The sequence below is a fragment of the Periplaneta americana genome, chromosome 4 (genome assembly GCF_040183065.1).
Source record: "Periplaneta americana isolate PAMFEO1 chromosome 4, P.americana_PAMFEO1_priV1, whole genome shotgun sequence".
NCBI lineage: Eukaryota > Metazoa > Arthropoda > Insecta > Blattodea > Blattidae > Periplaneta > Periplaneta americana.
In genome coordinates, this window is record NC_091120.1 from 50,753,139 (window position 1) to 50,779,857 (window position 26,719).

A 26,719-nucleotide genomic window follows, 5' to 3' on the forward strand; every position below is an offset into this window, starting at 1 on the left:
TCTTTTTAAGTAAACAAAAATGTGAAAATATAATCTTGTCACTCTAGAGCAGTGATGTCAATTGATGCCCATAGAAGCAAGCGTGCGCTTTAGAGCTCAGGAGAGCCCGAGCGCTTTACAGCGAAAAGGAAAGAGACAGACGAAAGTGGTAGTATATGCTGCTTGGTCGAGCTATATTCAGGGATGGCCAGCACTGATTCAATAGATAAAGGGAAGAGAACTTATTAAAACTGTAACCATGTTAATTTTTAGATTTGTCTGGGAAGTATAAGTGCATTATAAGAATGTAAGTTTTAATTTTAGTGCTCATTTTTCACAAGTTTGATTTTTTTATTCAAAAGAAATATTTTCTCAACTTTTCGTATAGAAAAGTGAAATTTTCAGGTATAGGCCCATTTATTTAGTAGCCTTACAGAATGTTTTCGTAAATCTAATATACCGTATATACGTATTACTGAAGATAGTGTATTGAAAATTTTGAAAATATTCGCATGGAAATTGTTTGTAAGTAAATGAATTAACAAAGCAACTACTGTTACATCATAAGCAAAAGATATGTGCCCATGTGTTATATAGCTTCAGGAGATTTCGAGAAAATAATTTAATATTCTGATGTTAGGAAATTGCTAACCAATATCACCTTAAAAGCATAATACGATAAAGTTTTGTTATGGAATATTAGTTACACTTAAAACATATACAGCACCTAGGTAACTTTGCTTTGTATTGTAATATTGTTTTGATTAGTATATTGATTACTTTTATAAGGCTAAAGGTACCATCAATATCAATTCCAACTTATCATGTCATACTCAATCTCTTTTTTTTTGGGGTATCACTTTCTTTATGATTGATGTATTTCATCCATTTAGTACAGTATAGTTGTACCACTATGGAATTTATGTGAATATTTCTTCTTAACTCTTTATTATGTTATTAACGTTTAAAACACAACTGCAATATTAAGAAATTGGTGTTAGTACTTTTGTTTTACAGACAATATAGATAATATCAAACAGAAAGAAGCCATATAAAAATAACGACATAAAATTTCACATTCCGTTTGAAGTTTGTGCACCACTGTTTTCTTAATCCAACAGGCTGCATATTCATATACACAACCCTACCTCTTTCCAAACTTAGCGCTTGATGCCCGCGCACGACATCAAGGTCAAAAAATGCGCTTGCTTTGACATCACTACTTTAGAGTATTCCGACTGACATTACTTTACAGATCCCGATCATAGTGTCTAATCTAGCTTTTCTATGGAAGGCCCTCTCTATTGTATCGAATATGTTTTGCAAACATTGCAAGATTATTCTCTATTTCTATAGACTGTAAGTATTAATAGCTACGAGTAGTGCATTCCATTATCCACAAATCATAAATAAGCTGCAGCCTATATAGCAAAAATCACATGTTCTATTATTTGATTTTTTAATCATATCTCATACCTCCATGTTTGAATGTCCATGGCTCTTTTCCTCGAATTATCATGCTGAACCCAGAGTACATGAGGCCACCATAGAGTCCAAGTGGATTGTGGAATGATGGACGAATGTTCCTCACACTCTTCAGTTCTGACCATATCCAACTGTTTCTGATCTTGTCTTCGTAACTCTTGGGTTCGATACCAACTGTTTCAGATGTTGAATTCTCGGCAGTAACAGCTTCAAAGGCACTTTCAGCAGCAAGCATTCCACTCTTCATTGCGTTGTGGGTGCCCTTAATTTTCGGAACATTAAGGAAACCAGCACTGCAGCCAACTACACATCCTCCAGGGAAAGTTAGCTTTGGAATAGACTGAAATCCTCCTTCGTTCAAGGCTCGAGCACCATACGCAATCCTGCACACAACAATAAAAATATTACACTCAAGCAAACCATTTCTTTATCATCTTTCTTTTGTTTCAATGTCTGATTAAGCACACTGGTGAGCAAAGCTTCGACTGCCATACAACATGAATTACTATTAGCTGGATGCCCATACAGGCAGATGTTGCTACAACCAAGGTCTTAGCTGTAGTTGCAGTAGTGTTCGTAGAGTTAGCTTAAAAAAAAAGTGTATGTTTCTTGTCATATAGGCGAATCCAGAAATGCATATAGAGTGTTAGTTGGGAGACCGGAGGGAAAAAGACCGTTGGTGAGGCAGAGACGTAGATGGGAAGATAATATTAAAATGGATTTGAGGGAGGTGGGATATGATGATAGAGACTGGATTAATCTTGCACAGAATAGGGACCGATGGCAGGCTTATGTGAGGGCAGCAATGAACCTTCGGGTTCCTTAAAAGTCATTTGTAAGTAAGTATGTTTCTTGTGTCAATGTGTTCGAGTTTTATCACTAATCATATAATGCACCAATCTATATGTAAATGCACAAAATGTGTATCATCCATGTGTGTACAGAGTAGTGCCTTGAAGTTCAAAGGAGTTTCAATAAAAACTTCCTGGTGTTAATATTGTGTTAACATTCAAACTCACAAAAGATCCACAACCTCGTGAATAAATTTCAGGAGCTAGGAAGTGCAGAAATGCAAGTAACAACGTATGGACTTCATAGAGGTAAACTTAGATGGCAATGCATATCACCTAGAAAATTCCATTAAAAATTAGATAGGCTGTGTCGGCAGCCTCAAGCTTAGATAGTGCTACATCCATGGCCCCAACAAATTTTGCTCCCCCCACCAACTAATTTATGCAAATCATAGACATTTAGAGATCAAACTGTAAAAAAAAGTAGCATGTAACAACAATTTAATATATGCAGGCATCTGCGAAGTAAGAAAATATCGAAAATGTATTTTCAGCTCGAGTTTTTTCTTTTTTCAAAATTTTGCTGTTCCTACCCTGGGCCCAGGCCCATGCATAAATACAGGTCTGTGTGTCGGTGACACACTATAGGGACTTTATGTACGTGGATTCATGTTGGAAGTAAGAGATGTGACACAGAACTTGGTTATGAAATGAAAGACAAGTTAACTGTAGTACAATTTTATTTATTAAAAGGAGAGTGATGTTTAGGTGAGGGGTTTGGACTTTTTCCATTGCTGGTTGTCACAATCAAAAAATTAAGACACAACGTTTCGAAAGGTGGTTCTCCCTTCATCTTCAGGTGGAAGGAAGGAGAGAAAGGAAAAAACCTACTGTTGGGATCGTTACGTACAGCTATTCTGTATGACTGATCGATTGATTCCTGGCTTCAGTGGAGATTCTAATTAAGAAAAATCCGAAGTCATTAGCAGTATGTTGGCACTAAACCAAACGGAATAAAAAAGATGGGCGTAAAGTGACTAAAAAATTTATGAAAGACACGCAAAAGGAGAGGGCGGGGAACTAAAAAAATGAACAAGTGTTATGATACCTCAATAGAAAATAAAAGAAGGTAAAAAGGAAAAAAACTAGTAACAAGGACATGATAAAAAACTACTACTGCCACCTAACGGTAGCAGACATTACTACTAACTACTAAGATGCAACACTAGGTTGCGTTGTCTAATGGTGGAGATGACCCCAGATGGTCTACGTGGTGTTGGTGACAGCATTCTTCCCCTTGTATTGAAAATTTCTGATGTCTTGTACTATGGGTAACCAAATATCCGGAAGAATTAGACTAGGTTGACTAATGGCATTGTCCGAAAAACTCATATGTGCGGCTTCCTTATATTTCCTATGTGTCAGAGAATGCTCAGTTTGTAGGAGTGAAGTATTTTCCCACTTTATTTTGTGTCCGGATTCTAAGCTGTGTTGTACTATTCTTGATTTATCTATTAAGCATTGTTTGAAGTTGTACTTGTGCTCCTTAATTCTTGTGGACAGAGGTCTGCTCATTTCACCTATATACACGCGACCGCGTTCACACGGAATGTTATAAATGCAGTCTCTGGTATCCATGTAATTAGGTTTGGGTTTGTTGTTGGACAGGATTCGGCTGAGTGTACGCTCTGATTTGAAGACCGCTCTGATGTTATATTTCTTGGAGATTTTCTTGAATTTTTCGGAGGTGCCTTTTACATATGGGATAACTATGGTACTCAGGGGGTCAGGGGGAGGATCGTTCTTGTTATTTTGGTTATAATTTATGGCCTTTTTGATGAATTCTTGGGGATAACCGTTCGTTGCAAAAGTATTAGTGAGTGATTGTACTTCATTTTGAAGGTCGGATTCTTTACTACAGATGTAGTTAGCCCTGTTGAGGAGGGTAGATATATATAATGTCTCTCTTTATATGTATGGGATGTTGGACTGGAAATGAAGATACCTCCCCGTATGTGTGGATTTCCGGTAGACTGTGGTTGCCAGTTTGTCCTGGTCCCTCGTGATTAATACATCTAGAAATGGCAGACAATGTCTTTTTCCAATTCCATCATGAACTGGATAGATGGGCGGAGTGAGTTGAGATGTATTAAGAAGCCATCTAATAATTGGGGACTATGAGGCCATATTATGAATGTATCATCTACATAACAGAGCTCAGGGTAGGTTTATGGCTGGCAGTAGATAAGGCCAGTTCCTCGAAATATTCCATGTAGATGTTGCTGATGAGCGGGGAAAGGGGGAAACCCATCGCCATGCCTTCGTGTGTTATGTGGTGTTATGAGGTATAACAAACGTATAGTTTATTGCTCTGTAATTTCATTTAGTTCATTCGTGTTATATTTGCTCACATTTTTTTTTTTAGATCTAACCATGTTTGCTGACTCAGTATCTATGTTTGCTTCAATTCATTCGCATTTAGTGTCCACATCCATTGGTTTGCATGTACTCATTGTAGAGGTAGGGGCTCTCTGAGTTGGTGCCACATCGGCTTTCTTCCTCTCTTTATAAGCCCTGCATCCTTCAGTTTGAATCATTTTGGGCTTAATCGATTCCTTTTTAGTTCCTCTTTCACTTAATATGTGTTTCTTGTATTTTAACTTGAACTTTGGCTGCAAATATTTCGATTTCAGTCATTTATTTTTTTCGGGATTCTTACTTATAATATAACTTTCCCCTATTCTTTAGATCCTTATCATTTAGCGTTTCTGGTTAAATCCCATTCAGATGAATAGTTTCAGATACATATCACCGTCCTGCCACATTGAAGTCTGGAGATATACTGACTTGAAGATGTGTGACTCAGCACATCGAAGGAACAAAAAATAGCATACACTCCCCCCTCACTTCCCACGCATGCACATACTTTGAAGTAGCTACTGTTATGTGCTTCCATCCTTCAGTTGTCGAAGCCAGTTTTCACATTTTGGCTATCAGCTATACATTTTGAGATCTCATCTAAAATTCTAAACACTTTTTTTCATGCCCAACTTTTCCTAGAGATTTTGAAGATGTATCCACGTCAAGAGAAAACCAATCCATTTTGGCTCTCATAATTAGAGATGAAAATTACTGGTATATGCAAATACATGTTTGTATTGAGGCAGCATAAACCCCTACCTTAATAGAACATTGTAATGACATATTTCATATTCAATTAAGACGACTGACACATAGTTGTTAATGTATAATTCAATGTCAAGAGTGTATATTTCTTGCATATATTTGTAATTTTTGCTATGAGTGCTACTTTCTACGTTTTGGGCACTTTTTAAAAGAGATTTCTGGCCAGAAACTACTTTCATGTAAAAAAAAAAAAAAGGATTCAGAAAATGTTAACAAAAATTATACAGGAAAGAATATAGGTACCAGGAACAAAAGAGGAAGATATTTTCAACAAACCCTTGACTCTCTGTAAGCTAAACATTGCAATAATCAAGCTGAGGAACACGAAATCATCTCGTCCAGATGATGTTACCCAAAATTCTTAAAACACCTTGACCCAAGAGCAGCTCGACATTGTTAACCCTTTATAACAAAGTATGGAATGCCTCTGTACCAGCCAATTCGAAAAAAAAAAATTATTATTTCAATTCTGAAAACAAACAAACCTGCTCAAGATACCCAAAACTATAGACCAATATCTCTGATTAGTGTTATTAGCTAGTGTCTGATAAAAGCTAAACTGGTATTTAGAATCAAATAACGTAATCTCACCATTTCAGGTAGTTTTTAGACCTTCACATTCAACAAATGAACAGGCCATTCGTCTAAATCAGGACATAAAAGATCTTTTAACATATCAGACGATATCTTAGCAATCTTCACTGATTTTCAGTCAGGATATGACTCTATATAGAGGACTAATCTTCTAAATAAACTGAACAGCCTGGGTATAAGTGATAATATGTTTAGATGGCTTTCCCAAATAGTTTTCTGCTCCATATATATATATACACATCTACATATGGCTTTACCACAAGGCTTGGCTCTCAGTACAACTTTGTTTAATATCTACGTGAATGATCTTACACTAGGAAAAACAACATTAAAATGGCCATGTATGCTGAAGATTTAGTTGTAAGGTTATCTAACCCAAGAAAACAAATTGTATCCACAACAAAAGCTGCTCAAAAAATACTTTATATTAAATACTTAAATATTAGATATTAGTGTTCGACTAACCTAAAGAAAAAACAATAGTTCATCTATTTAAATACAAAAAGAAAAGAAATATATCTGAAATATGATGCTAAAAGCTCAAGTAAACAAATGAAACGAAATACCTTGGACTTATTTTTGACAATAAAATGACTGAAAAAACTGACAGAGCAATAGTCATCTCTCTCTTTTGAAAACATGAGCTGGGAAAAAAAAATCTATATATATAATTTGAACTGGTAATGGAAATTACGGGAAAACAGCTGAACGGATTTTAATAAATAACCTCTCATTTTGAAGCTTGGAACCCAAAGTTTTTCGGAAAAATAGTAGTTTTCAGTGAAATGTCAATTTTCCTACATCATTTTCCTTTTTTCCAAAATCCATCTTTCGTCAGTTTTGAGAACTAATTAATTGTATTCACGGTTGACTTGATGTTCGCTTCCTTAAGTGAAGCGAGCATCAAGTCGGCCGTGTTGCATTTCAGAATAAAACAAAACACACACTACAATAAACAATAGGCTATTACAAGAAGGCTATGACCTACAGGATTGCTGACATAGAGTTCAGACAGCTCAGATTCTTTCCCATCACAATGACAATATGTCGATCTTCATTTGTACAATTCTTTGATAACGTATAAAAAATAATTTACAGGTCTGATTCTCTGGTCTGTAGTTTTCCGAGTACAGCTGTGTATTGGATATTAAGAACTACAAAACTTAAGAATGCTTGATGACATTATTACCATTAAAAATGAAATATTATTATAATTAACGCAACACATAATGCTATACTGATATATGAAAGAGAAACCATTTGGGGCTTTAGGTAAATAGACGCAGAGAAAGAATATTTTATATTAGATCTTCATTTCTATAATTTACTGAGTAACGGCTATAGGCCTATATAAACTTATGTTACTGAAAACTATAAAACTTACGTAAGGTAACAATATTGTTATTAAAAATGAAATACTTTTACAATTATTAATCAAGTGGTGTGGGTCTTTTTCATATATGTAATGGCAGTGTGATATAGATATTTATATGTCTGATTCTCTAACTTTCCTTTGTAGTAATTGAGTATTGCTTCCTATTTTAGCTGCGTCTTTAAACTACACCAAAATTTATTTCATATTCCTTTGGTTTAATTGATTAGATTTGTGATCGCTGCCAAGCATATTTTGTTGTAGGGAAAATAGCATGCCATTCTTGCTACCGTGATGAGTAAGTTTATTTCCCGCAACCAGCAACAAATGAAACACTGAAGCTGCTAACGATTTACGATGGACAATTTTATTTAGGGTGCATATAAGATTCTACAACTCTGACATATCATTCACCTCATTTTCCACATCTCAGCAATAAATTCCTCACAACAGCCTATATTACAGAAAATATATGAAATAACATTCATTGTTACACAAATTAATCCAGCAGTATTTGATAGATCAGTATTGTCTGGAAGAAGTGCAAAAAATTACAATTCATAAGAAAAGACCAAAAAGTATTACTTATTGATAAAATAAGAAGCCTACAAGATTTTGTAGTCTCCTGATCACCTCAGCAAGATCTCTTAGTGGGAAAAAGTGATTCTGCCCTCTACATTTCAGTGTAGTTCACGAAACATGCAGCAGCTGTACCAAGATGCTAAGTCTTTTGTTCAAAGCATGACAAACCTTACATTTTCTTAACTTTCACATACAATCCGCAATGACCCGAAATAGCTACTGCATTACTCCCACATGAAAAACCCATTGATCATCCTGACATTGTTACTAGCGATTTCGCATTGAAACTCAAGAACTGAAGACGGATAGATTCAAGGAAAAGTATTTGGCAAGAAAAAACATTCAGAGGGAGTATGTTTCACTATTATGGAAGCAAATAACTATCAAAATGTCTGGTATTCTTCATTGAAAATAAATCTGAACAATTTTTATTTGAACTTTTTATGGACTTAGAGTGCAGCAATTGCTGCACAAGCCACTAGTGGGGATATAATAAGGAAACCCTTAACATCACCTACCAAATATATGTTACACCAATCTTTAAATATTGTGATGACGCCCTAATAACAGCTCCAAAAGGAAACTAATCAGCTTCAAAATCAGGTTATAACATTAATAATTGGAGCAGTGAAGACAACTCCAACTACAACTATGGTGGTACTTAAAAACAACCAAAATATTTGTAAACAGTTATAAAAACAAGCTTTAATACAGTATGAAAAATTCATTAGAATACCTATCAGTCACTGGAACAAATGGGTACCAGTAAACAGATTATGTAAACATTAATATTGAAGTTCTAAAAGTATTTTTGAGCAGCTTTTGTTGTGGATACAATTTGTTTTCTTGTCAGTACCTTAAAAACAATATACTTTGCATACTTCCACTCGGTAATGAGTTTTGGAATAATATTCTGGGGAAATTCTACAGGTAGTAACAGTTTTTTTCCTACTACAAAAAAAGAGTAGGTAATTAGAATAATATTAAGTGCCAAATCTAGGGAATCGTATAGGACCAATTTAAAAAACTACAAATGTCTATGGCTTGTCAGTATATTTTTTTCATTAATAAATTTCCTCGTATATAAACGTGAAAACCTTGTAACTAATGCAACAGTTCATAGCATAAATACTCGCAAAAAAAAAAAAATTACTTTCATACTCCATCGATAAGTCTAAAGTGCTATCAAAAAGGAGTGTGTTATATGACAGTAAAAGTTTTTAACAGCCTTCCTATGGATATAAAAAAAATCAAACTCAAAACATAAGATTATTTAGGGCCAAATTAAAGAAGTACCTAATTTCTCACGCCTTCTATTCTGTAGGTGAATTTGTAACATTCAATAACACTACATGAATATTTCTGTCTTGTACATATTATTAAGTATTGATACTAACTCCTTCTGTTGTACTAGTATATTGTAAAATTCCTTTGCATGTATTTCAACTAAACTGTGACAATAATTAAGACTGCCTAGTACTATTAACATTTTTTTTACTTGTTCCATATTCTAGCTGTGAAGCAATGTATGAATACCATGGAATGTAAATAAATACAACACAATACAACAGATTCAGAACACAGAAGAACTTTTTGACTATTGTGAAAGATACAAAACAAGAGTCAGAAATCTTTCACCTGGCAGAAAACCTCATATTAATAGAGAACCCACTCGACAATCAACTTATATTTAGATCAAAACTTCAAAAAATCAGATAGTGACACGACAATAATGGCGAGCTTTAGCACTATACCACAAATTCAAAATATTCACTGCAGAATGACTACAAATCTTTACAGACAGATCACTCAGACCACCAGAAGAAAGTGCTGGAGTTACATGCCCTCATTTTTTTCAGTTTACCATAATGTTAGTCCATATTCAACAAATTCTGATACATAGCTATCAACATAGCTTTACAGAATCTGTTATACAGAATAAATAAATTTCAGAAAGTTGTAATTCTATAAGATTCATGAGTTCAATACAAATAATAGCTGGGTCACCAACTTCAAAAAGTGTCAAAATTCAGGAATCTAGAAAAATTATAAATTATTCTATCGATTTAAAACAAGTCATTGTATACAAAAGATCCCCTCACATTGTAATATACATGGTAATGAACTAGCAAAAAAGATCTACAACATTAATACAGAAATGAAACCAGACATTTTCTTTCCATTCTATAAAACAAATGTGATTTAATCTATAAAAAAGAAATAAAGGACAAAATTGAAGTCAAATCATAGGAAACAATATTAAGAAATCCTGAAGAAATTCCACAAACACCACGAAAATCTGCTGTTGCTTTGTTTAGATTAGCGACAGGCTACGACCGTTTATCAAGCCATCTACACAGAACAGAAATATTCAATACACTTTCCTGTATCCTATGCAACACCAATGATGAAATGAATTAAGAACATCTTAAAAGATGTACAGCTGTAGAGACCTTGGCACTAAAGTATTTGAGTGCAAGAAGACTAAAAGCTTAGTTGCCAAATGTCTAGACATTGGATATACACACACATTTCTGTAATGTAATACAAATAAAAGTATGCTGACATACCTTTTTCCTCCTTCTAATACTGCTTTGATGGATGGATGATGCTTGAATCGTTGAAATTCTCTGAAGGGACTTATGTATGGGTTTACATAATCCAGTCCTACTGCAAATCCTATCGCTATCATTGGTGTTGGTTCGTTTAAATGGTACAAAAATGAACCACCATATGTATGACGATCCTGCAACATAGACACTGACATTGAAACCACTACACAACTTATTATAAAACTTATATATCTGCACTAACCTTTCGTATTTCTACAATTTTTTTTTTTCTTTTCACCTAACTTGAAAAATGAAAACAATATCATAGTTCTAGAAACAGGCACTTACAGAACAATTACTGGTACTCTAACAAGCAAACATTCTTATGGGGACAGATAAAAAAGTTATTTTTTTTTCTTCCACAATGTTAATAATGTCAAAACAAGTGCTTATACAAATTTTGGCCACTCGAGAGCAATTACGAGGGCCATAAAAATAAGTTTCCCGGGGGTCGTTTACGGAAAGACAGTATTGTTATTTTCAAATTGAATATTTTTCCCAGTATGAATTTTTCTTTATAGTGTGATAAACACATTCTCATCCTATCACTTAAAATTCTATAACGGAAACACAAAAAGCTCGGGTATAAATTATTAAAGAAACAATAAGTGTAAATGTGAGCTTAAGATTCAAAGTCATGTGCCGTGTATTGCATCATACACTGATAACAGACCAACCGAGTGTCAATGCAAAGACGTTTCTACTAGTGACAGGCAGTAATGATGGCAGCATAGACAACATCTCATTTTATGCAGTGAGTTGTTTTAATTTAGTATGTATGTATCTAATACTTTCGATTTAACAACAGAGTTATCCTCTTTCTTGCTTCCCAATATTTTGATATCAGATCATGATGTGTCTTAAGAACTTTACAGAGTTCTATGTGATACATATCCATCTCTTCTTCCTGATGGTAAAGGAGACAATTTGGTGTGTTTGTCATTCCAATCCTGAAGAGATGTCTGCTTAAACAATCATGTCCAGTGACCAACTTAAACATGACTACAGCTGATTTATGAGGTGCTTTAGGTATCAATCCAGAATCCTTGAGAATTTTTCTCCAATAATTATAATAATAATGTTCATCGATTAATTTAAAAATATAATTACAGGCGAGTTTCTTTTTCATGATTCATTTTATAGTCTCACAAGGTAGCTTATGTATTATTTAATGATAAGCTTTTATTCTTTTTTTGCTAACATGCCATGTTTTAATTTATAACTATCTTATTTTTTAAAGATCCCATTACAAAATGTTTACAGCTTAAGGAAAATAATCAATATATTATTTAATTTTTAATACCAATCAAAATACTCAATTTTTTTGTTATAGAATTTTAAAAAAATATATAATTTCATTCCTTCAGGTAAAATTTCTGCAGCTGGCACAAAAAGTGATGTTTTAATAAGGTTAGCCATGCAAGGAAGTGTTCGGCGAATTGATATCATTGCCATTAAGAACAACTCGGCATATATTCTCGATCCCACCATCAGATTTGAGACACATGCAGATCAACCGCATGAGGTGGACAGTGAAAAGAAATGGATCTATGAACCAACAATCCCATTCTATAAAGATAAATATAGCCTGTCCCACATTGCTGTAATAGGTCTGATGGTGGGAGCACGAGGTACCATACCCTCCTTCTTTGCCAACAAATGTAAAAACCTGGGGCTAACACACAGCATTGTGAAGGAAATAGCCATTAGTGCCCTCAAAGGATCAGTTCAGATATTGAGAAATCATTTGTATGGGAGTGATAATGGAAATTTCAAGTTATCTTAACCGATGACTGTTGATTGGTTCAGATATCTATGCCAATCAATCCATACTATTATTTTTCTTGCGGTATACGGCATTCAAATCATTCTAACCTATCTGATGATATTCCCCCCCCCCCCCTTTCTTAACTGTGAATGAGCACAAATGCTTCTTAGGTGTAAATTTTTCTGACATTTTGCATATTCGATTCCCTAACCGTTTCAAATGTATATCATTTTACCTTTTAGGTGTGTTTCCAAATTGTATGTGGTGAGCTTTGTCAGGTCTGGCAGCCTTTTCATAAGGGAAGCTAAATTTATTATATTATTATTACAATTGCTTAATTACGATATCTTAGACATTTATTTATGATTATTCTTATGATGAGAAAGAAAATTTGAAAATAAGTATGTTTGCTCAAAACAAAGAATTTTAACTCTCCATAATATTTAAACGATAGCATGTGGATAGGTCTACAGCTTGATTCAGGGATTATGACCTCTGAAAAAAATAAGTAGATACACTAAGAGCGAGTTACTCATCACTACTGGCAGGCTGGGTCACACAGGTCAGGCCGCGCAGTCATAACACCTAACACTTCCTTCTTATCATGTTGGGGTACACTCTGTCTTAAAACACAATATTGTTCCATACCTCCCATTACTAACCACTACGCTTGTTGACTAAACAATGTCATGATAACGTATATTTTCTTGATATGAGTGTCCCTCAGCTTCGAGCATAGGTATTATTTTCATTCTTCCTCTTTCCTTTTCCCCCTCCTATGCACATTTGTGATTAAATTTCTTTCTTATGACGCAACACATAGCTCGCTCACTAGACAAACAACCAAGGACAGGGACCTTTAACACTGAATCGAGCTGTACTTGATTCTGTACCAATCCATGTATACTATACAGAAAGTTAAATACGCAATGTGAGGTAGCTGATATTTGTCATCATACTGTTTTACATGGAATGATAAAATTATTATTATTTTTGGACATCATTAATTATAAGAAGTCATTCCTTACCAGAGGCCAGCCAACAGTGTGTTCAACAGTGCCTGGCTTGTGTTTGCCGGGCTCTATCTCCCAGATTTCCTTGAGGCCAATGCCATACGTCTGTGGCTCGCACTTTTCTCGCAACTTGAACTTTTGGAAAAGCTGCTTGGCCAGGTGGCCATGACAGCCCTCTGCAAAGATTGTGCACTTGGCGTGCAACTCCATGCCTCTTTCAAAAGTGTCCTGCAAAATATAAGACAATTAACAAAACATAATATAATCCTAGAATGTAGGCTTTCACAGCCAGTGTTGATAGGATGCATATTTTCCGGGCTAGAGGGCTGTGGTCTGTCGATGTTTCGTACACTACTCCGGTGGCGCGGTACACGTGTGCGGAGAGATCTGCTGTGTGTATCAGGAACTGGCATTGAGACTGGTAGCACATCGATATTTAAGGTGTGGGACTGTTGTTGCTTGTCGTCGCTGCGGTCCGCACCAGTGGCTTTGGTGTTCTGATTGTTTGTCATAGTGTCTAATTGTCGGAGAAAGGGTTTGATGTGTGTGCTTCTGAGGGCCGGATACCAAGCTTTGTTGATCTTGAGTCCTTCTCTCTCTAGCCCTCTAGCCCGGAAAATACGCATCCTAAAACATAATATAGTAAACAAATAGTGGTTTTGTGTAGGCCTATATAAGTTAAATTATAACCAGGCCTAATCACTGCAACCTGTGTATATTTTTGTGTGGCTTTACTTTTTTCATAGTGTGATTTTTGTTTTTATTCCTATTATTGTATTTTGTATTTCTGGTGGTGCGGAAGAGAAGGCCTGAGGGCCTTCACTACACCAGAAGCCACCGGCATGGCTCAGTCGGTTAAGGCACTTGCTTGCCGGACTGAAGTTATGTTCGGGCGCGGGTTCGATCCCCGCTTGGGCTGATTACCTGGTTGAGTTTTTTCCGAGGTTTTCCCCAACCGTAATGTGAATGCAAGGTAATCTGTGGCGAATTCTTGGTCTCATCTTGCCAAATATAATTTCGCTATCATCAATTTCATTGATGCTAAATAACCTAGTAGTTGGTATAGTGTCATTAAATAACCAAATAAAATAAAAAACTACACCAGAATAAATAAATAAATAAAAATAAAATAAATAAATAAATCACAGATAACTACAGACTGATCAAAAATGAGTGATCTTACAATTCCTTACAGTTTCAGTTTCCCATATTGTTCCGACCTTCAGACTTAGGCTAAAAAGAAGATAGTAAGATTGAAACAAGTTTAGAACTGGAGTTTAGAATGAATGAATAAGTAAACATGCAAGTGAAAGAGTGCGTAAAAAAGTGAATGAATGTCAGAGGAATATAGTGGAAGAGTGAGTACGAATGAATGAATGAATTAAGTTCATATAGTCAGATAAATGAATTATAATGATTCAGTTATCTAGCAGATTTTAGAAACACACAGAAACCACTGCTACACAAAGGTTTACCAATATCATTCATCATTGAGTAAGAAATAAAAAATGTACCAATACAGAATTTCGAAACATAAAGAGTGAGTCAAACATAAGTTAATGGCATTCTTTCAAGCCTCAAGGTTGCTTTTTGCTGGGTGGCACATTGAGTTTTCCCAGTAGTTGTTTGCTTTAGGCCCGGCAAAGGACACAATGCTTGGGTTTTCAGTAGGCTATCATTTGTACTAAACCGGCAACACAATTCTGCTGATACTTTATATTGTCAAGCTCAGTTCTCTGAACTGTCTTCATAATACGTATTTTTAACCATGATTAGATACACAGTACAGCAACGGATTTTTCTCCCTGAAATGTATCTACTGAAAAAGTCTTATGATTTGTATTTATGCGAATTTCAGTGACATTTTCCAGAAACTGCAAAACCACTGAAGTAGTGTGTTGTTACTTAATAAGTGACAAGAAACAATTTCCTTTCTCAACAAGAAGAAACCCTGTTCAAAGCGTGCTCTGACAGGACAAACACTTAAAGATGATCGTGCAAGGATGAAATTGAGCCCAAGAAAAAGTACCCAAAAGCAAGCATAAAAATTGAACATATTGTAAAGTTCTGTGGTAAGAGGTATGAAATTTCTAAAGTTTCATCCCTACAAAATGTCCAAGATTCATCAGCTGAGTCGCTGTCAAAATTTGTGTAAACAACTCATTCGACTTCTCCTTCAATAAACAGATTCCAATGCATTGTACTGTGTATCTACCCATAAGTAAAAATACGTATTATGAAAACAGTTCAGATATCCGACTGAGATTGATAATGTAAAGTGCAAGCAGATATTGTGATGTTGCTTAGTGCAACAACCAAAAAAGAAAACTCACGCATTGTGTCCTTTGCGAGGAAGCAAAGAAATTTATTGCTGGGAGGAAAAAAAGCGAGCGCATGTGCACACGCACGCACAAACACAAACACACACACACACACTACCCCCCTCCCCCATATTGACACGCCCTTTTTTTATTAAAAAAATCTCCTTTACAATGACTGAAATGTTACCTTGTGACTAACACAAGACTATGAATAACCTATTACTTCAAAGAATTACAGCTTATGTATGATAGGCATCATATGAAATAAATTTCAGTACCTTTGGCGATCCATCCTTAGCAATTCCAACATCATTCGTGGCAATCCCCTTGACACTGCCATCTTCATGGTACAGCACCTCAGAAGCTGCGTAACCAGGATACATCTCCACACCTAGAGCTTCTGCTTGTTCACCCAACCATCTCACAACATGTCCTAGCCGCACCACGTAGTTTCCATGATTCTGGAGAGGAAAACCTGAAATTCAAGTCAATCAGCTGACAGTGAATTATGCAGAACATATTTCAAAGACTTTGTGACGTCCTGGAGGGCAAGAAATTATGCCAAAATATAACTACGAAGGTTGTGGTGAGACGTATCTATTCTTCTAGCTTAGAATGCTACAGAATAATAAGTGCATGAAAACTAAACCAGTGTAATAATGATTGTCGCTTCCAATAAATAACATAAGAAAGGTTAGCATTGCAAATTCAGTATGTGTACATGTATGCATCCATGTACACACAACGCTAAGTGAAATGTAAATATGACAATTTAGCTTTTGATGGGATTGTCCCAGATCCTGGACAAACATGCTTTTGTCCCGCCTATGCCAATTTTGAGAGCAGCAAAGAAAAATATTCTAAATATACATGGAACACAAGTGTGAGTGAGCATGTAAAGATATTTTCTTTGTGTTCATATTTTTGTTAATTCTCATTCATTCATTCATTCATAGTTTTCTCCCCAAAAACAAGTCCTTCATCGCAAATACAGCATTCTCCAATCTTCCCTCTTTTCCGCCTTCCTTCCTCCTCTCCACATTCGATCTATATACCTTAATATTGTCTATCATAGATCACCTTCTTCTTACCCGAACTTTTCTCCCACCATTCCTTCCAGTGCATCCTTCAGTAGGCAGTTTCTTTTTAGCCAGTGATTCCAGCCAATTCCTTTTTCTCCTCCTGATAAGTCTTTTCAACATCATTCTTTCTTCATCTATTCTTTATAGCACTGCTTCATCACCAGTACTCATTCTGTCTGTCCACTTCACACGCTCCACTCTCCATACCCACATTTCAAATCCTTCTAGTCGTTTCTCTTCACTTCGTCGTAATGTCCATGTTTCTACCTCCTATGATGCCACACCATACAAAGCACTTCATTGGTCTCTGCTTTAGTTCTTTTTTCAAAAGTCTGTAAAATATGCTTCTTTTCCTATTAAAAGCTTCCTTTGCCTTTGCTATCCTAGTTTTAAATTTTTGGAGCAGCTCATATTACTACTTATAGTACATACCTGGTATTTGAAGCTGTCCACTTGTTCCCTTGCCTCAATTCATATCGAATTGCACATTTACTTTATTTATATTTCTTCTGTTAAAAATGGTTTTCGCTTTATTTCCATCTATCTTTATCTCATACTGCTTACAGTTGTCATTTAGCTCTATTACCGTATCTCTTAGTATGATCTCCTCTTCTGTTAACAATGCCATGTTATCAGCAAATCTTCTGCATTTCATTCTTCTTTCTCCTATTATCACCCTTCCCACGTTCTGAAAACTGTTCTTCACTAAATTCTCCAAGTAGATTTTGAACAGGATAGGTGATAAAGGACATTCTTTAGGTTTATGTTATTAATATTGACACTTCATTTTAAAATTACTTTCATGTTAATATTGACTGTTTTCATTTGTGAGGTTATATAAAGTGAATTTTAAAAAAGTCGGTTTGTTCCTCCATCCTTGTGGATGAGGAACTTGTCTAGCCCAGTAGTCTTTGAAAGTGACAACCCTAATATAACACCATTTAAATTCTTTTGTTGAGAGCAATGTTATAACAAGATATACGACAGTTTTATATATTGTTGGTTTAGTATCTTTTCCTTCGTACTTAATATTTAATACATTACATTAGATAGAAATCCTGATACTCTTACACTTTCCATTGTCTGTTTTCTATTCTCAGCATTAAAATCTCCATAGTAAGTTACCATTGCACCAGAGTCAATAATGTGTTCAACAATTTTGCCACTGATTTCTAATTCATATTTTCGTGGAACTTTATTCATGGTCATGCTTTTGGTTTCATGGGTAGATACTGTCATCTATTAAATGGAATACCCAAAAACCTAATTCTGATCGCAGTCCTGTGAAAGCCTAAAAACTCATAAATCTGTCATGTTTGGCATACATGTTTTCTCCTGTTAATATAACATTCTCTGCAAGTTGTCTTTTTAATATTTCCAAATAAAACTGCATCCTAAGCGTAACAAATCACAGAGATATTTTTGTTCCAATTTCAGGTCTATACCTTTTTTCGCATTTTAACTTTTTTTTTTTTTTTTGGAGGAGGAGGAGGGCCCGCAGGCAAGCATAGCAGCCTTACACTTATTGTGCAACCTTTTTATGTTGGAATGATTGTTGAAGTTATTAGGATCACTTCGTACAAGCGCATGATTCACTGCATAGTGTCATAGTGTCGATTCAGCCACAGCATCCATTTCTGAGTAGAGACCTGATCCTCCGCCTGCCTGTCATGTTATTCTGTGGTCTCCTCAGATCGATGGCATCTGTTCGCAATTCATGTGCCTAAATCTGCTGCATCCTTAACCAGAAGAACATGTCGCAATCAATTCCACAACTCACCAAGGTGCCATATGTCCAAGGGAGCCACATTCCCCCAATCACCCACATCCACTTATTAAAGCCCCTGCAGCTTCTCTGGATATGTGCAGCTCCCGCAGACAGATGCCGCCACAGCGGTTGACTAACTTTTTTACTTAAGTTCTTTCACTGATAAGTAATAAGGTGCTTGTTTCATTTCTCTGTTATAGTACATTTGCAATTTATATCATTATTATTATTATTATTATTATTATTATTAAGCATTTAGGATACTCCTTTTTCTTAAGAAATCTTCAAAATTCTGAAAATTCTCCTTTATCAAACGCTATATCTAAATCCATAAAGCATATATAAGCAGTTTTGTTTAATGTTAAAAATTACATAGTTATGTACGAACTTTTAGTTAGGAGCTCCTCTGATAATGATGTAAGAAAAGTAAATAATTGAACTTTCACTGATATCAGCCCTCATTATAGCGAGTTTCACATTATGGAAATTCAGGAACCATCAAAATTAAACTCTTAATCTCTACCTACCGCTACAGCTACAGCAGGCGATCAGAAAAAGATCTATACAAAAATACAATCACTTCAATATATCAAATTCAGAAACTAGTTTATAGTTAAAGGCATTGGACCTCTGGTCATTTATGTAGAGAGATTATACAGCCTACTTGCCTGGGAGAATGGGGATGGATATTCTTGAAGTCGCAGTGAGGAATCCAAACCTATCCTTTGTAACAGGGGTGTTCAGAGGTGCTCCTTTTTCTTTCCAGTCTGGAATTAGTTCATTCAGAGCTACTGGATCAATACAGGCACCAGAGAGAATGTGACCTCCTGAAACAAGAAAGAATAAAATATATTCTTTTGATGTTATTTATTTATTTGTCTAATGGCTAGTACATGATATTTACAATCACTGACTGAGGGAAAACAAGAAAGTGATGAACAAAACTACGAATTAAGTACAGTAATCAAAAACATTTGGGCTCTGGCTTCCCAATAGTGGTCGACTTCCTTGGAGGATTTCAGAGCAGGGTATTTTGCAAGATGTTGTCTGTTCATGTCTTTGCCTTATTATAGACCATTTTGCCGCAAAGCATTGTCCAGTTACAAAATTGTTTATATTACTTCATTGTTTCATTGCACACAGGTATGAACTTAAAATAACCAACTATTAGAAATAATTTCAAACAATATGACCTCTGGGAATAGAGGCAAGAACACCATGTAAGAAGTAAAGTAATAGGTAAAAACTCCAGAATATAGAAAAATAATAAGGAAGACTGCAATACACTGTTACGTCCAATAAAACACAATGTATTAATAGAGCTCTCATCAGAAATTATAAAGTATTCATACAAGGAGAAGAGACATGATGCCATATGAAGGGTACACGGGAAAAACGAACAATGTCACATTTCCATTAAGGTTGAGATATTGATCTATTTCGGTATATTACTGCTAGCTTATAGCTTATAGCTTATAGAAAATACCTTCAAACAAAATCCGTTAATGATGAAATAGATTATAAACATAAAAGGGTGATAGCTAACAGAGAAATTAGAAAACGACACAGGCAATCATGGAAAGAGTTTATATCTTCTTTAGAAACTGACATTTATAAAATGAAACCCAATACATATAAAATTTTAAAATACATGAACAGAGACATAAAGGAATCCGCCAAGATAAACCCTTGCCCCAAAATAGAAACATTCCTAGACTTTTACAAAAACTTATGGAACAATCCTACTTTTGATTCAAAATTCTGGGACACAAAAAACCCAGATGAACAATGCATTACAAAAGAAGAACTACAAGAAGCATTAGAGAAGACGAAAAATAGTAAATCACCTGGAGAAGATAACCTAAATTCAGAATTGTATAAATATGCAGGAGATCTATTTCAAGAAAGATTACTAAGATTTCTAAACAGAATATATCTGACTGCCACTTTACCGGAAGAATGGAAAAATAGTGTAATTATTCTCATATATAAAACAGGAGATAAACAGAATGTTGAAAACTATAGAGGGATTAGTATCCTCAACACATGTTATAAGATATTTAGTAGGATTTTAAATGAAAAATTAAAAAAACATGCTGAAACTTTCCTTCTGGAGTGTCAAAATGGCTTTAGAAAAGGAAGATCATGTGTAGATCCATTATTTAGTATCAAACTATTGTTGGAAAAAAGAAGAGAATTTAATTTAGAAACCCATATAGCTTTTATTGATTTTGTGAAAGCTTTTGATAAAGTCCGAAGAGACCTTTTATTCGACATATTACAAGAAAAAAATATTCCAAATTTGCTATTCCAAAATATAATAGAAATCTACACGGACAGCAAAATAAGTGTCAAAATAAATAACTGTATATCCGAAAGAAAATTAGTTAATAATGGAGTTCGACAAGGTTGTCCACTATCACCAACTTTATTTAATATTTATATAAATGAAATTATTTTAAAATGGAACCAAATCTACACATCAGGAATCAAAATAACCAGTGCTCTAACATTAAATACCTTACTCTATGCCGATGATCAAGTCATAATTTCCAATTCAGAGGATAATTTACAAAGAGGATTGTATACATTAAATGAAATATTAAAAGATTTTGGGATGGAAATTTCAGCACAAAAATCAAAAGTAATGGCATTTTTAGGACAAGACCCAGTGAGAAGTAAGATAATACACAATAACCAATGCCTCGAACAAGTGCAAAATTTCAATTATCTGGGTTGTGAAATATCTTATCAAAATGAAAAAGATGTGAACAAGAAAATTACCAAATTTACACAAATTCTAGGAATAATAAACAATACATTAAAAGTTAAATTAGTACAAAAATCTACAAGAATAAAAATATATAATACACTAGCATTACCCACCCTTCTACACGGAAGCGAGATTTGGACATTAAAGAAAAAAGACATGAACAGAATCAAAGCAACGGAAATGAAATTTTTCAGAAGAACAGCAGGATATACTCTTTTAGACCGAAAAAGGAATGAAGAAATTTTAGAACAATTAGAAGTAGAGTCAGTAGAAGAAAAAATCACCAGATACAAATTCAATTGGCTAGATCATGTAAGAAGAATGGAAAATTCAAGAATCCCAAAAATTATGATGCAATATAAACCTAGAGGACATCGTCGACCAGGAAGACCGTTAAGAAGACTGCTAGATGGGGCCGAAACAGGTCTACAGAGGCCTAATTCGTGAAGGATGATGATGATGATTGCTAAATTTATTGGTGTTTCTATTTGAAATGAAGGAAATGATGAATGTATCCCTGGTTTTAATTCTCCTTTACCAATTTTGGTAAAAATAACACTAAAGTTTGTAGTAATAAAGTGAATTAGATAATGACATCACCCTTAACAGCATTGTGACATTGTTCGTTTTTCCCGTGTACCCTTCCTATAGCATATGGGGCATGGAGGTACAGCTTACATGATTTCTTAATCTCAGCAGGAGGAAGAAGTGGAGGTGATTCCAGCTGCCTCTTTACTCCTGGAAAGAACTAGTATTCAAATGAACAGGAGGTTGAGTGCACTTGAGAGCCATCCTGGATGTTACGATGACAAGGAAAATCCCACTACAATCCAGATACAAACCCAGAGCCTTACAGTCTACAGTCCAGTAGTCCAGTGCGAGTATCCCCCTGAAGTAGTTGTTGTTTTCCAATGGCCACTTTTGGGATCATTTAACCTATTTTGTTTCTTGCCTGCCAGTAAAGAGCACTCAGATTTCTGCACTGCTGTACTTCTTTTTCTGTTTAGTGACTGAAGCAGATGTGCTTTGTTCATTGACGATCCTGGTATGTTGCACAGTGAATATTCTTCTGTGTTGTAAATTCCAATCTTGCAACGATGTGATGCAAGGCAGTCATGTCCTGTATTCAACCTGAAAATAGCTACAGCTTCCTTTCTGGGTTTTAGGCTATATGTCTTCCAAAGTTTATTTATTTCTGTCAATTTTTTCCCTCGTGACTCCTGATTATACTTATGGAGTATTTCTGCTTCTAATTTAGTTTCAATTTTGATACATAATGTATGAGTACTCATAGTGTTCTGTTGTCCATATAATTTTATGCACTTTTTTGCTAGTTCATCAGCAATGTCATTACCATTCATGCTAAAGTATGATGATATCCCCTGAAAACATATTTTAGTCTATGTATTTTCAAGAATGTTTATTAATTTCCTTATTTCACTGATTTTCCTTGTAACAGTTCTTTTGTTTGATGCTATGGCTTGTATTACTGCTTTTGAATCTACTAACAAGACAGCATTATTAAACATATTGGGTCTATATATCAATAAAATTGAGATATGGAGATCAAAAATCCACTAACTCAAATTTCTGACAAAATTGAATTGTGGGCTGGATGGTGCTTTTTAGTTTGTCCCGCATGCGTGGAAGGCAAGAATACACTAATTTCGACATTCATCTGCATTCTGGGTGCTGTTTTAAAACTCGTGGAAGTCAGAACTCCACTTACTCCAAGGAATAAGAGAATTTTTACATTCCAAGAAGTTGTGCACCACCATCTCCTCTAGTCCCGAGGTAGAAATTTTACATGAAAATTTCTGAATCTGCTGGGAATCGAACCTGGTCCAGCTAGTCTGTAGGCAGATGCGCTACTACAGAGCTAACTCGGCAGACAGTTGCTCCCAGATCTCGGTGATGGGAGTGGGAATGAAGGTGGTAATGTTATTCAGGGTGATAAATTGATAATAAATATTGGTAATGGTGTCACAAAAGTCAGAAACTTGTGAACAGACTTTAGTAATCAATAACCTCAGTATTGGCATGACCAGTTCAGGTGGCAGCACTTATCAGTTCCCAACATTGCCTGTCATCTATTGTATACCACTCATACCACAGCACTGAAAATTGTTATACGATGGTAGACCACTACTTTTATATAGAAGTTACTGAATACTAAGAGTGTAAAACTACTTCTATCATATACAGCAGGCATGTCAATTGATGCCCACAGGAGCAAGCGCACGCTTTAGATCCCAGGAGAGCCTGAGCGCTTTACAGCGGAAAGGAAAGACACAGATGAAAGAGGTAGTATATGCCGCTTGGTCGAGCTATATTCAGGGATGGCCAGCACTGATTCAATAGATAAAGGGAAGAGAACTTATTAAAACTGTATCCATGTTAATTTTTAGATTTGCCTGAGAAGTATAAGTGCATTGTAAGAATGTAAGTTTTAATTTTAATGGTCATTTTTCACAAGTTTCATTTTTTATTCGAAAGAAATATTTTCTCAACTTTTCGTATATAAAAGTGAAATTTTCAGGTATAGGCCTATTTATTTAGTAGCCTTACAGAATGTTTTCGTAAATCTAATATACCGTATATATGTATTACTAAAGATAGTGTATTGAAAATTTTGAAAATATTCGCATGGAAATTGTTTGTAAGGAAATGAATTAACAAAGCAACTACTGTTATATCATAAGCAAAAGATACGTGCCCATATGTTGTAAAAATGTCAGCTCTATAGCTTCAGCAGATTTTGAGAAAATAATTTAATATTCTGATGATAGGAAGTTGCTCACAAATATCACCTTAAAAGCATAATGCGATAAGAGTTTTGTTATATAATATTAGTTACACTTAAAAGAGATACATTACCTAGGTAACTTTGCTTTGTACTCTAATATTGTTTTCATTAGTTTATTGATTACTTTTGTAAGGCTAAAGATACCATCAATATAAATTCCAACTTACCATGTCATACTCAATCTCTTTCTTTGGAATATCACTTTCTTTATGAATGATGTGTTTCATCCACTTAATACAGTATAATATTATACTACTATGGAATTTAAGTGAATATTCCTTCTTAACTCTCTATTGTTATTAAGATTTAAAACACAAGTGCAATATTAAGAAATCAGTGTTAGTACTTTTGTTTTACAGACAATATAGACAATATTAAATAGAAAGAAGCCATATAAAAATAACGACAAAATTTCACGTTCCGTTTAAAGTTTGTGCACCACTGTTTTCTTAATCCAACAGGTTGCTTATTCATATACACAACCCTTCCTCTTTCCATACTTAGCGCTTGCTGCCCGCGCACGACGTCAAGGTCAGAAAAATGCGCTTTGTTTTGACATCACTGATATACAGCATCATATGACACAACATAGAATTAAGTATGCCATGACATACACAGAACTGACACATTGCTGTGTATCCAGCCTGTATTTACGTACCTACTTCTGCTGATTTTTCTACAAGACACACTCTTAATTCTTTTCCATTCTGCTCTGCCAATTGTTTTAGTCTAATAGCTGCTGACATACCAGCAGGACCTCCACCAACAATCAAAATATCTGCCTCATCTATATACCTCTCCATGTTCACATCTGAAACAAACACATTGCGATTTAGACACATACTTGATCCTCACAAGCAATTTTCATGATAAAGTACCCGTTAAGCATTTTAAGCTGTAATGATATCTGTTTGAAGAAATTTTGACTCAAAATTAAAAGGTAAAAATAATACACAATTTCAAAATTTTCTTTTCACAAAATTTGAACGTACTGTACAGTAAGTAAATAAAATCTAGCAGGAAGATTGTAAGAATAAATACAGTATTCTTTCAAATGACTTGTACAGCTATGATGCACATATTGTAAAATGTTTTTTTTTCTGCTTTCAAATTTCACTACCAATAATCTATTAACGAAATTTCATTATTTTACTGTCCACTATTTCTTGTAAAATTTTGACACTTTATTAGATTTGTTAATCCCTCTAGGGAGAGAGACGACAGGATTTTGTTTACAATGTGATTATTGAAACAATTGAATTTACAACATTTTCTATCATAATTTTTGCATCATTGTAGAAATGAGTAACACAGATGAAGCGTCTGATATTAATATTGAAAAATTGTATATAAAAAATTGTAGTTAATGAGTGCAATAAATAAATCAATTTTCATCTGCTTTAACGTTTACTTCACTTCATCGCACTAGTATAGTAAATCATCTAATTAGGTCTACTACATTTTTTTGAATGCAATGAACTTTGACATCAAGAAACAAACGCTGATAAAATAATTTTTATGTGTATTAAATACAAACCTTTCCATCTTGGATCTGTTTCTCTGGAAACTATAGTGTAGTGGGTTGTAATTTTGGGGAATGCTTGTTCTGAATAATACCTCTTTGCAAGCCATGACAGCCCCCTCACTAGAACACAAACATTTTAATTTATTGTTCAAATTTGAGAATGTAGTCAAACGTAAATTCGTACAAAGTACATATTGACTTGTCCAAAGTTCAAGCCACTTCAAGAGAAAAAATTATACAATCCAAATTAAACTGTTGTTTGGAAAAAAAAAAAAAAGCAACTAAATAATGTAATGGTCACATGTTACATACAATGTGATTAAATATACACAACAGAACACTTAATTTACAAATCAATTACAACTGGCGTAGTAAGTTTATCACTGGATTCTGATCAGCTGTAACTTGTAAAAATAAAATTAACGTCAGTATAAAATGTTGTACATAAATTAATTTTGTTTATGTATTTGTTAACTTTACAAAATTAAACAGTTTTCGTTCTTACAACAATTTAAACCGGCAATAAAATCGCCAATACTTACAGAAGTTCGGAGCACCCCTTGACACGGATGTTGCCATTACTGCAATACGTACGTGAGTAAACATTACTGTGCTATTCCACGCATGCGCATAAGCATTTCAGCTGCCTAACAGGGTTACCAATATAGCGGATTTCCTGCTAGATAGGCAGATTTAATTGACAGGCTGGAGGGAGAAATTTCGTGCGGGATATCTGGCGGAGGAATTCGAAATCCACTGCACTATTCGGCAGTGAGTTGGCTACTGTGAAGGGACTGTTAATTTGACCTTCAAATAAAATCGAGTGCATTATGAAAAAGGACTTCTAAAATTTCTAAGGACTGATAATATGTAACTCTGGCGCAGCGTGGGGAGGCGTGTTTGTTTGGGGATAAAAGCAATGTATTTTTTAATGTAATTTGTTGTGCAGGTTGAAATAGCAATAAAGTTATCAAGAATCTACAAGAATAATTTTATGTATTAATTGAAAAGCCAATCCACAATCACTACTATAGTTGAAAATACAGTCCTATCAATTCATCG

The 26,719-nt window shown here is 34.7% G+C and overlaps 1 protein-coding gene across 1 annotated transcript in view; it reads right to left on the bottom strand.

The window, feature by feature from the left end:
* The window catches only part of Etf-QO (electron transfer flavoprotein-ubiquinone oxidoreductase), a 173,509-nt gene extending 147,215 nt beyond the window's left edge, over positions 1-26,294 (bottom strand). Inside the window, exons 1-8 of the mRNA XM_069823302.1 lie at positions 26,200-26,294; positions 25,670-25,777; positions 24,791-24,943; positions 19,222-19,380; positions 15,982-16,178; positions 13,398-13,610; positions 10,560-10,735; positions 1,456-1,847 (exon numbers count right to left, since the gene is read on the bottom strand). Of these exons, the coding sequence (XP_069679403.1) occupies positions 1,456-1,847; positions 10,560-10,735; positions 13,398-13,610; positions 15,982-16,178; positions 19,222-19,380; positions 24,791-24,943; positions 25,670-25,777; positions 26,200-26,263 (1,462 nt within the window). The 5' untranslated portion in view covers positions 26,264-26,294. The remainder of the gene's footprint in view (positions 1-1,455; positions 1,848-10,559; positions 10,736-13,397; positions 13,611-15,981; positions 16,179-19,221; positions 19,381-24,790; positions 24,944-25,669; positions 25,778-26,199) is intronic.
* Between the last annotated feature and the right edge of the window lie 425 nt (positions 26,295-26,719).